This window comes from Tachysurus fulvidraco, chromosome 23, assembly GCF_022655615.1.
Source record: "Tachysurus fulvidraco isolate hzauxx_2018 chromosome 23, HZAU_PFXX_2.0, whole genome shotgun sequence".
Taxonomy (NCBI): domain Eukaryota; kingdom Metazoa; phylum Chordata; class Actinopteri; order Siluriformes; family Bagridae; genus Tachysurus; species Tachysurus fulvidraco.
Window position 1 is genome coordinate 4,043,624 of NC_062540.1, and position 18,175 is coordinate 4,061,798.

Here is an 18,175-nt window from a genome sequence, read left to right on the forward strand (position 1 = left end):
GATAACATTTGACACAAATAAAACAGGTAGTGCAAGCGACGTTTATCTTTCAAACTACGCTGAATATTAACTCGTTAAAAATGTGCTCTGTCTACTCGCACAAATATTCTGAATAAGCAATTGGTATTGCACTAGTACTTGTGTGTACATGATCAATATTCACATGATTGACTAAAGAGTTAAATATCTATCTTCATATGTATGTGCAAATGTATGTACGCCACAACTGCTGCTGTACACAGAAACTATTTATAATAACATCGTGGAGAAAAAACAATATACAAAAAACAACTAAAACATTTCAATTATCATGTATCTTAATATGTTCTTTTAAAATAATGCTTGTAATACCTGCAATCTTTAAAGCAGGATTAGTGCAAAATGTTCAATTATTATGTAAGTCATTATTGTAAGATCATTTTGGAAAATTAGTTAAGTGTACACGAGAATAACAGCATTGATGTTTGCAAATAACATTTCACAGAAATGCGCAATGTAAAAAAAAAAAAACCATTCTAATGCTTGCTATTTGAGGCGTTCTGTTCTACTTATGTGATTATTTATTGTTAGAATGGCGGTCTCTAACATTTAAAACTCCGGATAAATTGGACAGAATACTGAAAGCGCATTTTTGACATTGACCTTTTTATTTCATGGAAATTTTAAAGGCTATTTTTATAACTAAGTTGTTATTAAAAAGATGGAAAACCGTCTGACCCATATCGAAGAGAAGCAATATTTTTCTTTCATAAAATATACATAGACACTAGCATAGCTTATTTTGTCCTTGAGCGTAATGTGGTTATGTATGATTAGGATAAAAAAATCCTAACAGATCTCAAAAATATTTTTTATGTAGAAAGTCGATTAGTACCTGAACGTAAAGTCAAGATAGGAAAACTGAACGTGAAACATTAATAAATAACAATAATAAAGCAGGAGAATGTGCCATCATGTTTATTCTACTGATGGTGTCAATAACAGTGGCATTTACACACATATTTCTGTCTATATTCACATGAGGAACAGTTAAAACGAGCATATTGTAACAGTAAGATATTACGAGACGTACATGGAGGTTACACTCAGTGCAATTTCAAATCTACGCTATAACACCAGCACGATAAAATAACAACATTGTCTTTAACAAAGTAGTGTAGTAACTGTAGCAAGTATGGTCATTTACGCACAAATATGCGTTCTCTATAGGCAGTTTAAGTTGTTGGGGGAAAACTGTTATTACTATTTTATTAAACAAAGCTGCTCTCTGATATTGAGAAACAAACCACTTTTTGTAGGCAAAGCTTTGTCTAATTAGGTAGTGGCGAAGTACAATTTCTTGAAATTGTTAGCTTGGCTCTGAGCTCTTTAAGTCTTCTGAAGACATAAATGCTCGAACAACGTGTTCAATTTGTAAATAATATAACTTAGGCTTCAACATACTACAAAGCAACATTTTACTTAGTCTTTAGGTAGAAATCTATTGCAAATTCCCCTTGATTAGGTAGCTTTTATCGAGATTGCAATCTCTAGTGATCCCCATAAAATAACTAAAACATTACAAAATGCAGTCTTACCCATTCGTCTTCACAAAGCTTGATAACAAACTACAAGTACTAATTCATGTAAAATTCAGAATACACAGTACGACACGTCAATGTCATTTTCATTACAACGGTGCTCCTGCAATATTGTCATATTCCGAGGATTCTTCAAAAAAATATTTTTTTTTGTTTGTTTGTTTGTTTTTTAATTGGCATATTGGAGTTGGAATTAAATTGGATATTTCAGTCAAATTCATAAAATGATCCCAGAATATTGTGACATTCTATTTACAACACCAACACAAGAGCTTACCATCCCTGTAAACACCCAAATGCCAGTATTTTGCAAAGCCTTAATATTAATTATATCGTTACATGTGAATATCATTGTATTTTTCGAAACTTTTTTCAAATACGAAATATAAGCGATTCCGTTATCCGGGTATAATGCTTTGAAGGTCACAAAATTTAAATATGGGTTGATGCATATTGGTAACCTTCTTATGTATCCTATTTCACAGCGTTGCACATAGGCAATACATATTTGTTTCATTTTCTCTGATTAAAAATTTAAAGAGCTATTTTAGTGCTTTTATGTAGAGACGGACGTCTGTGGATATTTTTTTTTCACACTTTTGACCAAATTGTTTGGCGCATCTTGCATTAGCTATCCCCGAAATGTCTTCTCTTTCCGTCCGCCATATAACCATAAAAAGACCATAAAATCAGTCCTTGCTTTCTTCTTTCTCATCCGTTTCCTTGTCTTCGGTTTCTTCCGCCTCTCCGTTCTCATTGCCCTCTTCATCGGCTTCGGCGTCGGCCTCCCCTCTCTGACCCGGAAACTTGTCTTTGTTGTTCTCTTTTTTCCACTTCATTCGTCGGTTTTGGAACCAGATCTTCACCTGTCGTTCAGTCAAGCTCAACGCATGGGACACTTCAATCCGCCGCTTGCGTGTCAGGTACGGATTGAAGAGAAACTCCTTCTCCAGCTCCAGAGTCTGGTAGCGACTATATGTCTGTCTCCCATTGCGTCTCCCAGGAGCTTTGGGGTGAAATGGGAAAATTTCTGTATCATTTGATTGCATTAATGAACGTAAAGTTACCTATTCACTGTTCCCATTGTGCTGCTATGAACAGTGGGCATCACGATTAATATAATATTCGTATCTCTCTCAGTCTCTCTTACACACACACACACACACACGCGTGCTCGCGCGCGCGCGCGCACACACACACACACACACACACACACACACACACACACACACTCGCTAACGATTCACCTGTGCGAAGGCCTACGGAACAGCATCAAATGTTTTGGACAGTTTACAGTGTACTAGGCAAAGACAGAGATGTTTCCCAACACAGATGGAGTTCACACTTGTGGGCTCTGTTCAGTGCCGTTTCTTACGAGAAAATCAATTGTGATTGTGTTAGACTGAGCTTTAAAATCTTAAGAAATTTTACATTTAGGAAAATTTAAGAAAAACGCTTGTTATTAAAACTGAAAGACTAAGCTTGCAAACTTGACCTTTGACAGAAGGTTCGGCAGGTATCACACACACGCACACACACACACACGCACACACACACACACACACACACACACACACACACAGAGAGAGAGAGAGAGAGAGAGAGAGAGAGAGAGAGAGAGAGAGAGAGAGAGAGAGAGAGAGAGAGAGATTGGTAACTTAAAGCTTTTACAGCCCTTTAAAGATGATTCGATGTATGGAGAGAAAACATTTTAATCGATGAGACATCGTCGCGCTTTTTTTGCGCGACTGCTACAAATGTCACCCGCTATTTCGTCCTCAACAAATAATAACTCCCTATGAACTCGGACCAATCATAATTAAAGCATACCTGTAATAATTTAACGACAAAATTTGAACCGGCGTGAATATAGACTTCTTTAACATGTCTATGTCCGGACTGGACTGTGAGTGTCCATGTTGTTAATCGCCCTCTCCGTTTTACTGACAGAGCCTTAGAAAATTAAAAAAGACTTTGTATTTAATGCCAATATCGCCTACCGAGTCCTGTTTACAAATTGTGTTGAGAACAGGAAATGTGGGTGTACTTGCTCTTGACGCTGCTAACACACATAGCATGCATAACGGAGTAGAGCTCAAGCAGAGAAACAAACCATGCCACAAACCATTACATAGAGACAAGCAACAATGGGTGGTGATAATAATAATAATAATAATAATAATAATAATAATAATAATAATAATAATAATAATAATAAATTTGTTCTAACCGTGAGGTCGCATCCATGGGAACATGAGACTGGGAGAGGTATTTTGATTTAAGTGGCCTTGTCCTTCTCCAGGGTTAGAGCTATTGGACGATTTACAGTCTGGGTATTGCGCTAGACTCGCCTCTTGCTGGGCACCATAAAGCGACTGCCTCGGAAGAGCTTCGTATCCATAAAATTTCGTCGCGTCTCCATGACACGCCAGAGCGCATGGGTTCTGCTGATACCCGGGATTAGAGATACCTGTGGTGCCGTGATGAAAAAAGTCCTGTACGTGATGTGACGGGTGCTGAAAGCTCGGTGCAGCTGCTCCGTGTCCGTACACAAGCGTGTGGCTTCGTGCAACGCTCTGTGGGAACCGACAGTCGTAATAAGTCGGCTCTAACGTCTCACCGCCTTTGTACTTGGAGAAAAGAGGATTAACAAAATAGGAACTCATGTTTTTCTCGCATTAAATAAGATCAGTCAGTCTGGTGGAAGTATATTCCTCCGGTTTAAATGTTGGTAACCTATTGTTGCTGTTCCAAAACAGCATGCAGTGTAGACAGAGCAACCGGAACTAGATGGAGAAATGCTGCCCCTTCGGACAATTTGAGGCAGCCTCCACTTCCAGTTCCCCTCTATTCGACTCTTTCTCTCTCTCTCTCTCTCTCTCTCACTCTCTCTCTCTTCCTATCGCCAACCTTTTCCCTTTTGCAGACTCAAATCCTGGCGTGTAGGGTGGATGTGTGTTAAGGTTAAAGCTGGCTAGCTCCGCCGGGTCAGTCACAAGCGCTTACTTTTTTTTTAGCTTCCTACTCAGCCACCCCCACTACAATGAGCCCCCCTCTTACCCTTTCCCACACCACCCCACAGCTTCGTGTTTCCAAAGGGTCTACAGACCTCAAAGGGAGGAGAATTTTGTTGTCCTATTTAAAAATCAAAACTCTATTTAAATGTTTGAGATTATTTTGCCCTATATGCGAATATGATATGATGCGTGTTTAAATATTGCTTTGCCTGAATGTAGAGCTAAATTACGTGCTGATAAATTTGATATACAGATTATATTCGAAAAGGCACATTATCGTTGCATTTCACGTGCTTTCTCCCAATACGCATGGTTCCATATATATAATTCAGTAGGCATATTTTTACATGCTTTGGCATGGCGTAAAATAAAAAAAACAAGATGAAAAGTTTTAAGAGGAGTGAAGCCATAACGGAGTGGTAGGGCCTATGTAAAAAGTCTCACAGTGCAAGGGCTGCACAGTAGTACGTATAAAGCTCTCAGTAGGCATAGTACATAGAAAATAAAAATAAGCTATACGTCTTATATGAACCAACTTACACTTAATGACAAAAACAAGTAATACATTGCATTTCCATCCGTCACTACAATTTTAGGTATCACCACTAATATATGTAAGACTAATAATAATAATATTTCGATTTTTTTTTATCTTATTTGAATTATTATTCGTGTTAGATTATTGGTAGGGATGCAACTATAATTGTAGTGACGGATGGAAATGAATTGCTGGAGCTGTAATATTGGTAAGATTATGCTATTGGCCTGCTGTTGCTATTACTATTTTTACCATTAGCGCTGACACACACAAAATTAACACTGACACAGTAGGCTCTTCGTATACTCGTAAACCTTACTAAATGTATCAGTACAATATTCAGTAATTACTATTAGGTATTTTAGGAGAAGTGTTAATGCGTTGTTTTGTTCTGCTGGTTGTGGGCCTCCACAAAATATGAGCATGTGGTTGTAGCGTTTCTGACGATTTTTACACTTAGTCGTTAAATATAAGAGGCCCACACTCTAAATTTATAGACTTCTTTTAGTGTATAAAGATGCAGATATGGGCTACTGTTTGTATCTGTGTCAGTGGCATGGTTTAACTGCTGCAGGCCCAGTGGTGCATTAATTCTTATTTGTATTTGTATTATATTTGTATTTCAAAAATGCAAATACTTAAACATTAATACGATCGAAACAAAATATATATTATATTATATAATATTATATTATATTATATTATATTATATTATATTATATTATATTATATTATATTATATTATATTGATATTTCTTACAAGTACAGAAATGTTTACACTGGCTTTTAGAAAAACAGACAAATATGAAAAGCACATAAGCGCATGAAAAGGCATAAAATGACATCAAGAATTCGAAAAAAATTAAAATTAGAAAAAAAAATATTTAAGCACAGTGATTAAATGAATGACTGTTTAACACATCAGATTGTTGACAATTTATTACTGGATGAGACGAACGCTTGATTAATAGCAAAAACTTCCATTCTTTCTAGCAGTTTTACCAGCGCAGGTCGAGCTTAAATTCCCCAAACTGTAAGGCAACATCGCCATCTAGCGTTAGATTTACATTTTTAAAAAAAATAATCGGTCAATTCAAAGCGAGGCAAGTTCCAGACAAACACTATCATAAAATATGGCAGATTGAATATATTTGATTCTTTTACTCACTGAGTGCTACATACAAAAAAAGCTTTGCTTAAATCTCAAACGTAAATAAGAAAAAAGCAGCGAATCTGTCGCGTCAAATAACGAGTTGTATTAAGTTTACACTGGCAAATTCACGAGTCACACACGTGAACAGTTCACACGTACCTTAAAGTGAAAATATATGCGTTGTTTCAGTTGTCTGCAGTTGGCGATATTCAGTTGTCTTAGTCCAACATGCTGAGTGAATCCGTTTACGTGAACAGCACCTCCACCAGCCTACTAAGCCATAAAGTAATTTAGCCCAGACGTCTAGCCAGTTAGCCAGGTTTTCTTTGTTCATCTGCATCTGCGACAAACAACGTAAACTCCAAAAGGGTTGTAAAACTAGCATTTTTGTCCTGTGCGGAAATGCGGCTGACTGTGCTTTGAAATCTCGGCATCCTGTTCGCATTGTTAAGAGTCACAAAAAGACAGTTTCAGCTGAGCACAGGAAACCAAAGCCAGACATATCAAATAATTGTACCTAAATCCATGTGTAGACGTATAAATGTCTATGCCTACAGAGAGATAAAACAATGTACCGCAATCTCAGTGTCTAAGTTTAATTAAAATAACCAATAATAATTATATAACTAAATACTCAAAGAAACACTCAAAACATTTTTTTCGTAAATAGGCCTGAATCTCAGCTCAATGCATTTTGATGCGGAGGTCTATTCTAGATCTAAAGAATCTTCATAAAAGTTTAGTATATTAAAGAAATGCCAAGTTTCCCAAAACTGTAGTGATCAAACACGGATCGTTAATTGTAGATAATCTAACTGTTAGTGAGTGTTTACTGCGATGCTTGCACAAGCAATGATAAATGTGATGCAGAATATATGTATATATTCTACCATTATTTATTTAGGTGGTTTAATTCGATTACTCGTTTAGATTTGTCTATGAAAAATATTATGAACCAGAGAAGATTTTTATTTTATTATATGTGATTCTTGCTCTTGGTTGGTTTTTGTTGTTTAAATTGTTGATTCGTTTCAACGACTGTGAAGCCACACACACACACACACAGACACACACACACACACACACACACACACACACACACACACACACACACACACACACACACATACACACACACACACTACAAATATTCCAAACACACCGGCATATGTGTTTATATATATATATCGGCACACATGCCGGTAGCAAATTTTTAGTTAAATTTAAATTAATTTAAAACTTAAAATTATTTAAGCCACACACACACACACACACACACACACACACACACACACACACACACACACACACACACACACACACACACACACACACACACACACACATATTCCAAACACACATATATAAAACATATATATGCCGGTGTGTTTAGAAAATTTGTAGGCCCAGGTTTAAGGGCAACATTTGACATGAACGTTGACTAGCGTCGTACACGTTTTACAGTGTACCCGTGTCATCGTGCATGACTTTCCCAGTGAGCCCAACCTCGATTCTTTCCAGATGAGGACATTGCTACGTGGAGGCCAAGCAACACTGCAACCAGCTTCAAATGTCTCCGTTTTTATAACACGCATAGTCAGAAAATGTGACAAAATCAGTTACGCTAATAATAAGATGGCAGTAGAGTATATTTAAGAATCTACAATACATTTTTTTTTTACAATTTTATGAAAAATAATGAATGAAAATGCACAAACATTTACATTAAAAACAGCAAAACACTGACACAAATGTTTTAAACTATGTTACTCGTTACAAAATATCGAAGTTCTACATCTTTTACAAAATAAAACAAAACAAAAACAAAACACACATCGGAGAAACATTCAGGTAAACATTATAAATTAGGAAGTTTATAAGTTGAGGTGTTCAAGTATTGTCTTGCTTCTACGCCTGGGGCAGCTCTGAAAGAATGTAAAATTGAAGAAACGTAATCTAAATCCTAATAAGCTGAGTTGTGCAATTATTTATAGTGTTAATACAACAAAGGTTGGTAAAATTGCAGTCACACGAAATCATAATTACTACGTATCAAGAACACTATCGTTGTGTCTTGGTGTTTTCTGTTCCTGTGACAAGGACGCTGATAATTGTTAAGACTTAAGACAAATTTCTAAACTTTCCTTCAGTCTGTATTGAGTAAAAGTGTTGACAATTTATTCTTTGTTGTCGCTCTTTTCCTTGTTCATTTTCTTCATCTTCATTCGTCGGTTCTGGAACCAGATTTTGACCTGTCGTTCCGTCAGGTTCAGCACTCTGGCCACCTCGTATCGCCGGTCTCTTGTTAGATACATATTGAATAAAAATTCCTTTTCGAGTTCAAGTGTTTGATATTTTGTATAAGGGCATCGCTTCTTTCGTGTGGAGCGCGCGTGGATCCAGTTGGCCACGGGATTATCTGTAAAACAATGGAAAATTTTAGACAACGTTATAAGTAAACATTTCTAACCTGATGTCGCTTAAAATGTTTATAAATCCTTGATACCGTGTTAGAAAATATAATCACTATAAACAACAGTTTTAGTGTAATTTAAAGTAAGTAAAGCATTATATCAACCAATATTTACATTCCAAAGCATCAAAAGTCTGTTTTTAGCTTTGAATCTGCTTACTAGCTGTGAGAATTGGCGTCGTAAAGTTTTGAATAGATCTTTTCGCTTTATAGGACCATAAAATGCCTAATACCCCTTGTGGCTCAAGTCTGTAGTGAAAACGTTCTACTTTGCACTTAATGGACTCTTTTACATTCCATTTGTTGTCTCGTGAAGTTCTTATGGGTTTATTTCTGTTAAAATTGTTCTATGCTTTCATAAGCGTATAAAATCTGGTTTATATTCTACACAAGTTCATTTCCCAAAGGAAGTTATATTAACCTTGATTCTATACGAATGTATCCCAGATTTAGAGGTAGCAGTAGCACAGACCGTTGTAATCCTATTATTTCAAGGGCGGTTAAAATCAATTCTTTTCTTTGTTTACTATAATCCAATAAGGTACTGTTAGGGCAACACATTGGCCACACATCTAGCACTTAAAAGAATGCATATAATATCTGTAGTATCTGCCTAATATCTGCCTAATTATACATTGTAATTATAACCAAGATTCAGTGTACGCTCAGAATCCATTGCCTCTCCAGACCTGTCCTTCGAGGAAGACCGTTTTATAACCCGCTACCCGTTTTACAGCCCTGTCTTACGGCGTTTGTCTTCTATAGACAGCCCCAAAAGCAGACTTGAGCCAGCCGAGAACGGCAGGGGCGAGATGAAAGGCTTTAGAACTTGGTTTTACAACGGACGACACAGCCAACCACCAAGCGAACGCAATAAACCCGAGGCGTCTCAAATGCAGCTGTAAACAAGAATGGCTTTTAACTTACTTGGGTCCAGTTCAGCCTTCTCCTCTTTGTGCTTTCCGGAAGAAACGATCTCAGGCTCTGGGGAAGATGCATTCTGTTGCTTATCCCTGATGTCGACCGCAGAACAGTAGACATAATCCGAATAGGTGCGTCCGTTTGAAGCTAAACAGTCTGTAGTTCGGGGATCCTGAAAGGCGTCAGGCTTTAGCGCGTAGTGCCTGCTGTTAGCTGCATAGCCTGGAAAGGACACAGTACCAGGAATAGGCTCTAGCCACGAGCGGACATACCTCGAGTCTGTTCCTAAGTGAGGTTGGTGTGTGTACGGGTGGTAAACCACCGACGACTGTGAATGACCAGGGGCCCAAGAGGTAGTAAAAACTGGTGGTTTCGGGGCAAAACTGCACGACGGATAATCCACGCACTCCGGCACGAGAGGCGTCGGGCGTGAGCCGGAGGATATCGGAGCAGTAGTCGGGAAACGAGACGCCAGAACATCCTCGCTCTCATGGTTGATCAAGGAATCCACATAATAATTACTTATGGGACCCGTAGTCGACATGGCGCTGTTTCCGTCTCTTTTACATGCATCCGATTATTATATGGAGTGCATGTGTACTTTTTTTATCTGCCCATAGAACAATCAAGCCAGGTAATTATTTCTGAAAGCTTCCCCGGCCGCGATTGGATGACTACTAAACACGTGACTACATTTACCCCCTGGAAAAAAGCTCACAGCAGATCAATGCGCGGGTTGTCTTGCAATTCGCTTCAGGATTCCACTAGGCTGCTTAATTCAGATGTTTCATTAGGTAACCTTACATACTATAGAGATAGATATTATATTGCCCTAACATGTATTTTTCCTCTCAGAGAAGATATTTGGCTTAGAAGCGAAATATTTTTTTATGTTATTGGGGACTATTTGTCTCTGTAATTCATCTTTGTCGAGCATATAGCCGTCTCGATTTGCTTTATCTGGGTTTTGCGCATCCTTTCCCCATTGTTATTATAATTAACAATCCATTATCTACGTAAGTCGTTGATGGTTTTATTACTTTATATTTTTTAACTAATTGCTGTAAGAGACGGACTATGTTAAACGCAAATAAAACTAAAATTGTTTTGTGGTTCAGTAGGATTTAGCTTGAAGTTTCTCACTGAAACTTTGGTAACCACCAGTTTTAAATAAACCACGACTGGGGCATCCCTCATAAAACGGAGTTTTAACAACTTAAGGAGGTGGAAAACGGAGCTTGAACACATGGCCACAACAGCGATTATTTTCGGCAAGTGGTGGTGCATTCTTTGATGTCCCTCAATAAATTTTTATGAGAAAAAAAAGATTGTTCATAAACGCGTCGTTAATAAAACTGCATTAGAGTATCCTGTAGTTACAGTATAAAAACAGCAATCACCAAGCCAAAATGGAGGCTCGATGTGCAATAGAGTTTTAGGTTTTCTACAATCAAACACTTGAGTGCTCACGCACTGCGTGCTCATTTATTTACCAGTTATATTTAACTTTAAATTAATCTGGAAATATATTTGGTGGTTTATATTCAACGGATACTATTGAAAAACAATAAAGAAATCTGCATAAGTAATTGTCCTGTTAATACAGCAGAGCATGGCCTTGTTATTTACAATAATTAATATAAATAATTACTTTATATACTTTGTTGGACATTTAGTGGAGCAGTATGCTTATTTTAAAAATAATTTGTATTTGTACTTTAACATTTTTTTTTGCAAATACCCGTATCAAACGGGAAGTACCAAAAAAAAAACAAAAAAAAAAACTGAATAATGTTAGCTTCCAATACGTAAGAAATTCACGTATTTATAATTTATTGGAATATTAGGCACCTTGTTTATTACAACACTCTGAAGTGGGTGTGCCCCAAACTTGCCCTGTCAAAAAGGTAAATAGCTCTTACCCTACTTTACCTGGAATTTCGAACATTTCGACAAAAAACGGACGTGGCAATAATAAACTGGGTATTTTTGTATGATATTATTTTAACAAACTTGAGACTTTAATAGCATTTGTCAGTGACCGTTTAGAAGTATCATCTGTTTAAAAACAATATGGAAATGTTGATCTACTGTTTCAAAGCTATTGCTAAATAATCCACACTGACCGAGAAACTTTACAGTAGAACCAGCATTTTCGCGAATGTTTGTGCATCAGACTCTAGACGAGAAAATAATGCAAAGCTTTCACTTTTGTTACATTTTCTTACTCTAGATAATAAAAGTTTTAGAAATTACATTACATAATAGTATGCTGACTGATCTTTGGCCTCACCAAAATGTTCCTTTTTTTTCATTGCAGAGCAGACATAAGTGTACTCTAACACCGAAGTAGCAACAAAACATATCCACTGAAACACGATCTTCCCTGAGAACATTTGGAGCCAGTGGAGTCGCTATAAAACTATTAGCTTTGTATTGTAAACTTGTACTGAAACACATAGATACTTGATCAACATAACTATTGTGTGTATTTGCACTGGCCAGCATTGTGCACAGGTTACTAGCACATGATTTTCAATACTTTTTGAAACAGCATTCGAGAAAGCTAAATATATCTTTAAAAATTTGTCTTTGATTGGATAATAAATTACATGAATTTTACGAACTTCCTTTACTTCTTTCCTTGTTTTGTTTTCTAAAACATTTGTTTAATTCTTATTGTTTTCAGTCATTAAATTTAATGCAATTTAACTTTGAATAGTATCTTTATGTTTGTTTCAGATTGTTCAATTACAACGATTCTATGTTTGTACGATTGAAATAAAATAGAAAATGGAAGAAAGTATTTTATACATGTTAATCTTTTTCTTAAATTTGGTGCTATTTATTTATTTATTTATTTGTTTGTTTGTTTATTTATTTATTTTAAAGCAGTGGGAAGGAGCTGGGAAAATAAAGCTAAAGCTATTACTAAAGCTATTTCTATTTATTTTATAAACTAAAGTTATTTCTATATAAATTAGTAACTTCTTCGTTTAATGCTAGTTGTAGCAGTTTAGGTTTATTTCATTTTATTAGTCGAATACTCACCTCGATTGTTTGATTGCTCCTACAAAACACATTAGTAACATTCTGACCCTGCCAGAGTTTCAGTTAAAGTCCCGGAAGCGAGGAAAATATGGTTACACCTGGCCTTCCGGATTGGGCAAAATATTATATAGCATAACACTAAGTCATATTCAAGATTAAAAAATAGAATTGTACGGAAGTTTTAAAGTATAACTTATTACGAATAACATCTAAAAGTTATTTTTGAAGTAGTTTGATCTATCTATCTATCTATCTATCTATCTATCTATCTATCTATCTATCTATCTATCTATCTATCTATCTATCTATCTGTCTGTCTAAACTACATTTTAATGTGTCGAGGTTTATTGACTAGTTGGGTTAGTCATATCTGCTGTACTACGCTACACACTCACACACACACACACACACACACACACACACACACACACACACACACGCACGCACGCACACACACACACACACACACACACACACACACACACACACACACACACACACACATATAATATATTTTATATATATATATATATATATATATATATATATATATATATATATATATATATATATATATATATATATATATAATTATGATGATAATAGAATAGACGAAGATGGTAATATTAAAAAGATGAATGATAGCACACTCATTTATTCAAATGAGATGAAAATGTAAAAAAAATGTCCCCACCCCAAGTACTACCTTTGTAAGCATTCCATATATTATAGTTAATTGTATGAAAGGAAATATTTTCAATTAAGTAGAATAGGCTGCTCATCCTTATCCTCGCCTTACAACCTTATATGGAAGGTACCATCTGTTCGCAATCTGAGAGCCCATTACACAAAACGCAATTGGCCATTTATGGTACTAAACATACTAAAGTTAACATTATCCACACAAATAATAGAATTTCTTGATGCCTGGCAATTGTGATCGTTTATATGAGAAATACGCATAATGAAACCTATGATCTATTTTCTTCGGCCATATACGTAACTTGTGGTTACTGTACTATAACTCATACACTATTATCAAATATGCCTGTATGTAATGAATTTTATTGTATTAAATTATTAAAACGTTTTTTTCTGAATAACATTTTGTTGCAATTTATATGTGTAAAACTACACTTTAATGAGTTTATTGACTGGTCGGGTTATTAATAACTGATTTTCTATGCTACTTTTTCCACAATTTCTGTATTCAGTCTGTCCACTAGACCAGTGGTATAGTATGCTAATGGATTTAGTTCAACAATTTAAGAGTATTTATAAGTTATGCCATGATTTCTTAAATTTACACTTATATGCTTATCTGTAAGATATTGGAAGGAAATTGCCTTTAAGAAAATTATCCATGTACTATAGGCGGTAATGTCCTGTGGGGGTAATTTCGTATGCTGTAAACTCTTTGTTGGTGACGCATTCCAGAGGCGTTCCCCATTCACGCAACTGAATGAAAATGACTTTGGATTCCAGACTGTCTCCTCCCGTCACAAAACAACTGAAGGCATTGGAGGGGGGTTAACAAAACAACCAAAGATGGCTAAATCCATATCGACCCTTTTATATTTAAAACAGGAGTGTTCATATCTTAATACACTGTGAAATTTTTAAAAATCTGCATCTGACTTTTGGATTCAATTTCATACTGTAATTCACTATACTGCGGTTTTTACTTAACTACTGAAATCCAATCTATAAACACAGAGAAAGGAGAAGGGGAAAGTTGTGTACATGTGATAATTGTGTATGTGTATATGTTTATAGGGTAACTACTGCAATAGAGATGTCTACAATAACGTAATAAACATATTAAAAAGCCGTTCTCTCATTGATTTTATATTTAACATATTTTTGTTTGTTTTATTTTTTTGGCATGGTTTCATAGTTGTGTGCACATTGGAACGCGAAATACCACCTTAAAAACGTTTTATTTTTAGTAAATCTCTTTGTGGCTTAGGTATAAAACATGAAATTATCAGCTACGATGTATTAAACAAATATACATATAACAGAAAGCTGAATTGGATTTATACGTTAGAAAACAATTTTGTGGTAAGAATATTTTCAATTTATTATTTAACTGATGTAATAATCACCTAAAAACCTAATATCCAGCCTGTTTGTATTCCTGATTTTATATTTATTTTCAAATTGTGCTATGACCTAAATTTCTCATTTAAGAAATTTTTTACGTCATGCACTTAATACATAAATATAAAATACATATAAAAAGTAGAGGATTAGAGTGTATGTATTAAACCATTAATAGAATGAATACATATAAAATTGTGATTACGTTTAGAAATTAACGTAATTATATTACAGCATACACTGTTTTTGTCCAAGTTCAGAATAGAGTAAAATATGGTTTCTCAAATAGTTCAAATTAGTACATTTGCATATTTGTAGAATATCATATTGTTCTCAGTTCTCTCTCTCTCTCTCTCTCTCTCTCTCTCTCTCTCTCTCTCTCTCTCTCTCTCTCTCTCTCTAGCTCGCTGACACACGCACACACACGCACACACACACACGCAGACACACACACACACACACACACACACTCTCTCTCTCTCTCTCTCTCTCTCTCTCTCTCTCTCTCTCTCTCTCTCTCTCTCTCTCCATTGTCAATCAGTCTCTATATGTAGTGTAAAACGTAAAACCACACCAAACCATAACAATCAGTCTTGTTTTAGAATATACATTGCAGCAAATCCAATAAACCTTCATACTCATTTATCTATCTATCTATCTATCTATCTATCTATCTATCTATCTATCTATCTATCTATCTATCTATCTGTCTGTCTGTCTGTCTATCTATCTATCTATCTATCTATCTATCTATCTATCTATCTATCTATCTATCTATCTCTAGCTAATCAGCTCTTTTTCCTTCCCCTTACATTACTCGCAGCTTAATTATTTCCTCTGGATACCAACTTGAACGCCGCTCTTAACACTTCGCAGCCAAGGCAATCCAAATGCACAACTTCAGTTAGAGACATTTCGGTGCGGTCGAGGCTTACCCCATGTAATGTTTACAACCTTTTTCCCCCTCCGAGAGCCTAAAACCTTTTTACAGCCCAGCACTTAAAACCCGAGCAAAGAGAAAAGAAGCCCACCGTGGCTATAACCGTTTAGTTCATTTACAATGCCATTTGCGAAGACTGCACTGCACAGGGTGTAATTTAACGGCAATTGTCGCCCTTGATGAAGCCGAACTGACGTAATCAAGGCAGTTTCTTGTTGTCGAGCCAGGAAGCTCAATCCCAACAACATGAAACTACCTAAACCACGCACCAGCTGCGCGTGACGCCGTTATTCGCCGGGGAAGACAAAATAACAATTCGCAAAACAAGTAAGAATTTTGTTCTACTTTAGATCGGATCGGGTGGCATGTAACCATTGACTGCGTATTTTTGATAATTAGTCTCCGCCACGTAGTAGTACAAGTCTTTTAAACCTTTAACAGGCAACCAGAATGTTTTTATGCATTAGCTAAAATATGCCATAAGACATGTAAAAAAGTTAACAAAAACTAGCGGACTAGTGATAAAGCTATCCCATTTTACCATCGAAGTTAAAAAGAAAGAGCAATCATTATTAAGTATGGTCATGTAATTGTGACAGATGTTTCAAACATTTCAACATTGACATGTTAAAAGTTAGATCTACAATCACAACCGTCTATTAGTATACCGATTATAGATTATAAATGTCCAAAAAATATATCCATAATGTCTTAGAAATTTATTTTACTAGTGTGATAAACAAACGCACATTTTCTAAACAGCAATATTATAAGTTGCCTATGGATATACAAAATTATTATTTAGGGATTCCACAAACTTAATGGAAAAAACAGTCTTACCTTTTCAGCCATTCTTGCAATCTGTTTATCTGTGTATGATATGATCCACGGATTGATTGATTGATTGATTGGTTGATGTTTTTGTTGTCGTTGATGATGTTGTTGATTATGATGATGATGATGCTTATCTTACATCCATGTCGACTGGCTGCTGTGTGAGCGTTGTGTTTTTCCATAGCCATTAAAGAGGCTTCCTGAGCGCGCCAGTGAGGCCAGCACATAGCAAACCCGGGTATGTGGATTAGCCTTCCTCCACTCCGCTTTTTAATGCATCTTTACTGCACCAGCACATTATATTTGCAGATCATAAAATCCACCCCCAGCGCTTTGCAGGACCGTCATGACATTACAATTTTATGACCTTGACTTACTGTGGTCACCTGGATAATATTTAAATCAACGTTATGGGGACTCCCACTCTTATTGGAAGTGCTACAATCTTCTCTCTCTCTCTCTCTCTCTCTCTCTCTCTCTCTCTCTCTCTCTCTCTCTCTCTCTCTCTCTCTCTGTACCTTACCGTCATTTCAAAGCTAAAGAGGATATACAAGGGGAAGGAGATGCAAGGACATTATATTTCCCAACCCCCTTTTTATTTAACATTCTGTCGAATTAAAAATTAAATTGACAAATCAACAGTAGGCATGCAAAGTACACAGTACGCATTGTTTTAGACATACGCGCACTAAGGACAAACAAGCTAATCTAAAGACATAAGGTAGATAGCTCATGTATAGCAAGACATGCCCTAAGGTTTGAACGAGTCGAAGATCCAAAACATAATGGAAAATGTTTTATATTTTTCATTATGTTTGCGCTAATTTACACAATTACGGCAGTCTGAATTGAGTCTGAACGACAATGTTAACTTAGGCCTATGACAAAAAGTGTGTGTGTGTGTGTGTGTGTGTGTGTGTGTGTGTGTGTGTGTGTGTGTGTGTGTGTGTGTGTGTGAGTGACAGAAAGTCCGAAGTATTGATATAAAGATGATTGAGGACAGTTGTGTTGCTTTTTGCTTGTTTGTCCTGTTTTCAGTTGAAGTTGTAGCCCGTTATGTCCCGGACCCGACTTTCCCTGTTAAGCTTCTTCAGTTTCATCCTTCTGTTTTGAAACCAAATCTTGACTTGTCTGTCTGTGAGGTTGATACTCTTGCTGATCTCCAGACGGCGCTCTCGAGTCAAGTACATGTTGAACAAGAACTCCTTTTCAAGCTCAAGTGTCTGATGCTTTGTGTAAGGACATCTCTTCTTCCGTCCACTTTTAGCCTTTAGCCAGTTTCCCGTTGTGTTTTCTAATTTTACTTCATCTGCAGTAAAGAAAGGATAAGGCATTTGCTCATGTTGAGTATTGAGACAATCAAACTTTATCAAATCACCTTATAGAATATAATCTTATACACCTTATACAATAGTAAGGTCATATAAAAAAGGTATAAACCTTAAATAAATGTATGTACGTGTGCGTGTATATATATACATACATTATATGTGTGAATTATATATATATATATATATATATGTATATATATATATATATATATATATATATATATATATATATAT

At 36.0% G+C, this 18,175-nt stretch overlaps 3 protein-coding genes and 1 long non-coding RNA gene across 6 annotated transcripts in view; 1 reads left to right on the forward strand and 3 right to left on the reverse strand.

Moving 5' to 3' along the window:
• Nucleotides 1–941: 941 nt before the first annotated feature.
• Nucleotides 942–16,753, reverse strand: hoxc8a (homeobox C8a). Of its 2 annotated transcripts, XM_027145261.2 has the most exons (3): nt 16,617–16,753; nt 3,811–4,210; nt 942–2,586 (listed from the first exon to the last, which is right to left on the reverse strand). In XM_027145261.2, the coding sequence occupies exons 1-3, from the start codon at nt 16,626–16,628 to the stop codon at nt 2,270–2,272; spliced, it is 729 nt and encodes a 242-aa protein (XP_027001062.1). In that variant the 5' UTR covers nt 16,629–16,753; the 3' UTR covers nt 942–2,269. The 2 variants fall into 2 exon arrangements, with proteins under 2 accessions (XP_027001062.1, XP_027001061.1); XM_027145260.2 differs by lacking the exon at nt 16,617–16,753 and having other exon boundaries at nt 3,811–4,624.
• On the reverse strand, nt 7,920–10,335 carry hoxc9a (homeobox C9a). The gene is made up of 2 exons (XM_027145259.2): nt 9,689–10,335; nt 7,920–8,707 (listed from the first exon to the last, which is right to left on the reverse strand). The coding sequence occupies exons 1-2, from the start codon at nt 10,224–10,226 to the stop codon at nt 8,466–8,468; spliced, it is 780 nt and encodes a 259-aa protein (XP_027001060.1). The 5' UTR covers nt 10,227–10,335; the 3' UTR covers nt 7,920–8,465.
• LOC113642014 overlaps nt 16,718–18,175 on the forward strand; it is a 6,918-nt gene continuing 5,460 nt past the window's right edge. For both annotated transcript variants that reach the window (XR_007139205.1, XR_007139204.1), the window contains exon 1: nt 16,718–16,848. This is a non-coding gene — a long non-coding RNA (uncharacterized LOC113642014). The remainder of the gene's footprint in view (nt 16,849–18,175) is intronic.
• Nucleotides 17,645–18,175, reverse strand: part of hoxc10a (homeobox C10a) — a 3,036-nt gene continuing 2,505 nt past the window's right edge. The window contains exon 2 of the mRNA XM_027145256.2: nt 17,645–17,919. Coding sequence (XP_027001057.1) covers nt 17,645–17,919 — 275 coding nt within the window. The remainder of the gene's footprint in view (nt 17,920–18,175) is intronic.

Bases quoted from the DNA above. Each gene is read 5' to 3' on its own strand.
- hoxc8a (XM_027145260.2), bottom strand. From the start codon at position 4,246: ATGAGTTCCTATTTTGTTAATCCTCTTTTCTCCAAGTACAAAGGCGGT. The intron at 2,587-3,810 runs GTTAGAACAAAT...TTCACCCCAAAG, and splicing joins CCCATGGATGCGACCTCACG to CTCCTGGGAGACGCAATGGG.
- hoxc9a (XM_027145259.2), bottom strand. From the start codon at position 10,226: ATGTCGACTACGGGTCCCATAAGTAATTATTATGTGGATTCCTTGATC. The intron at 8,708-9,688 runs GTAAGTTAAAAG...ATTGTTTTACAG, and splicing joins GAAGGCTGAACTGGACCCAA to ATAATCCCGTGGCCAACTGG.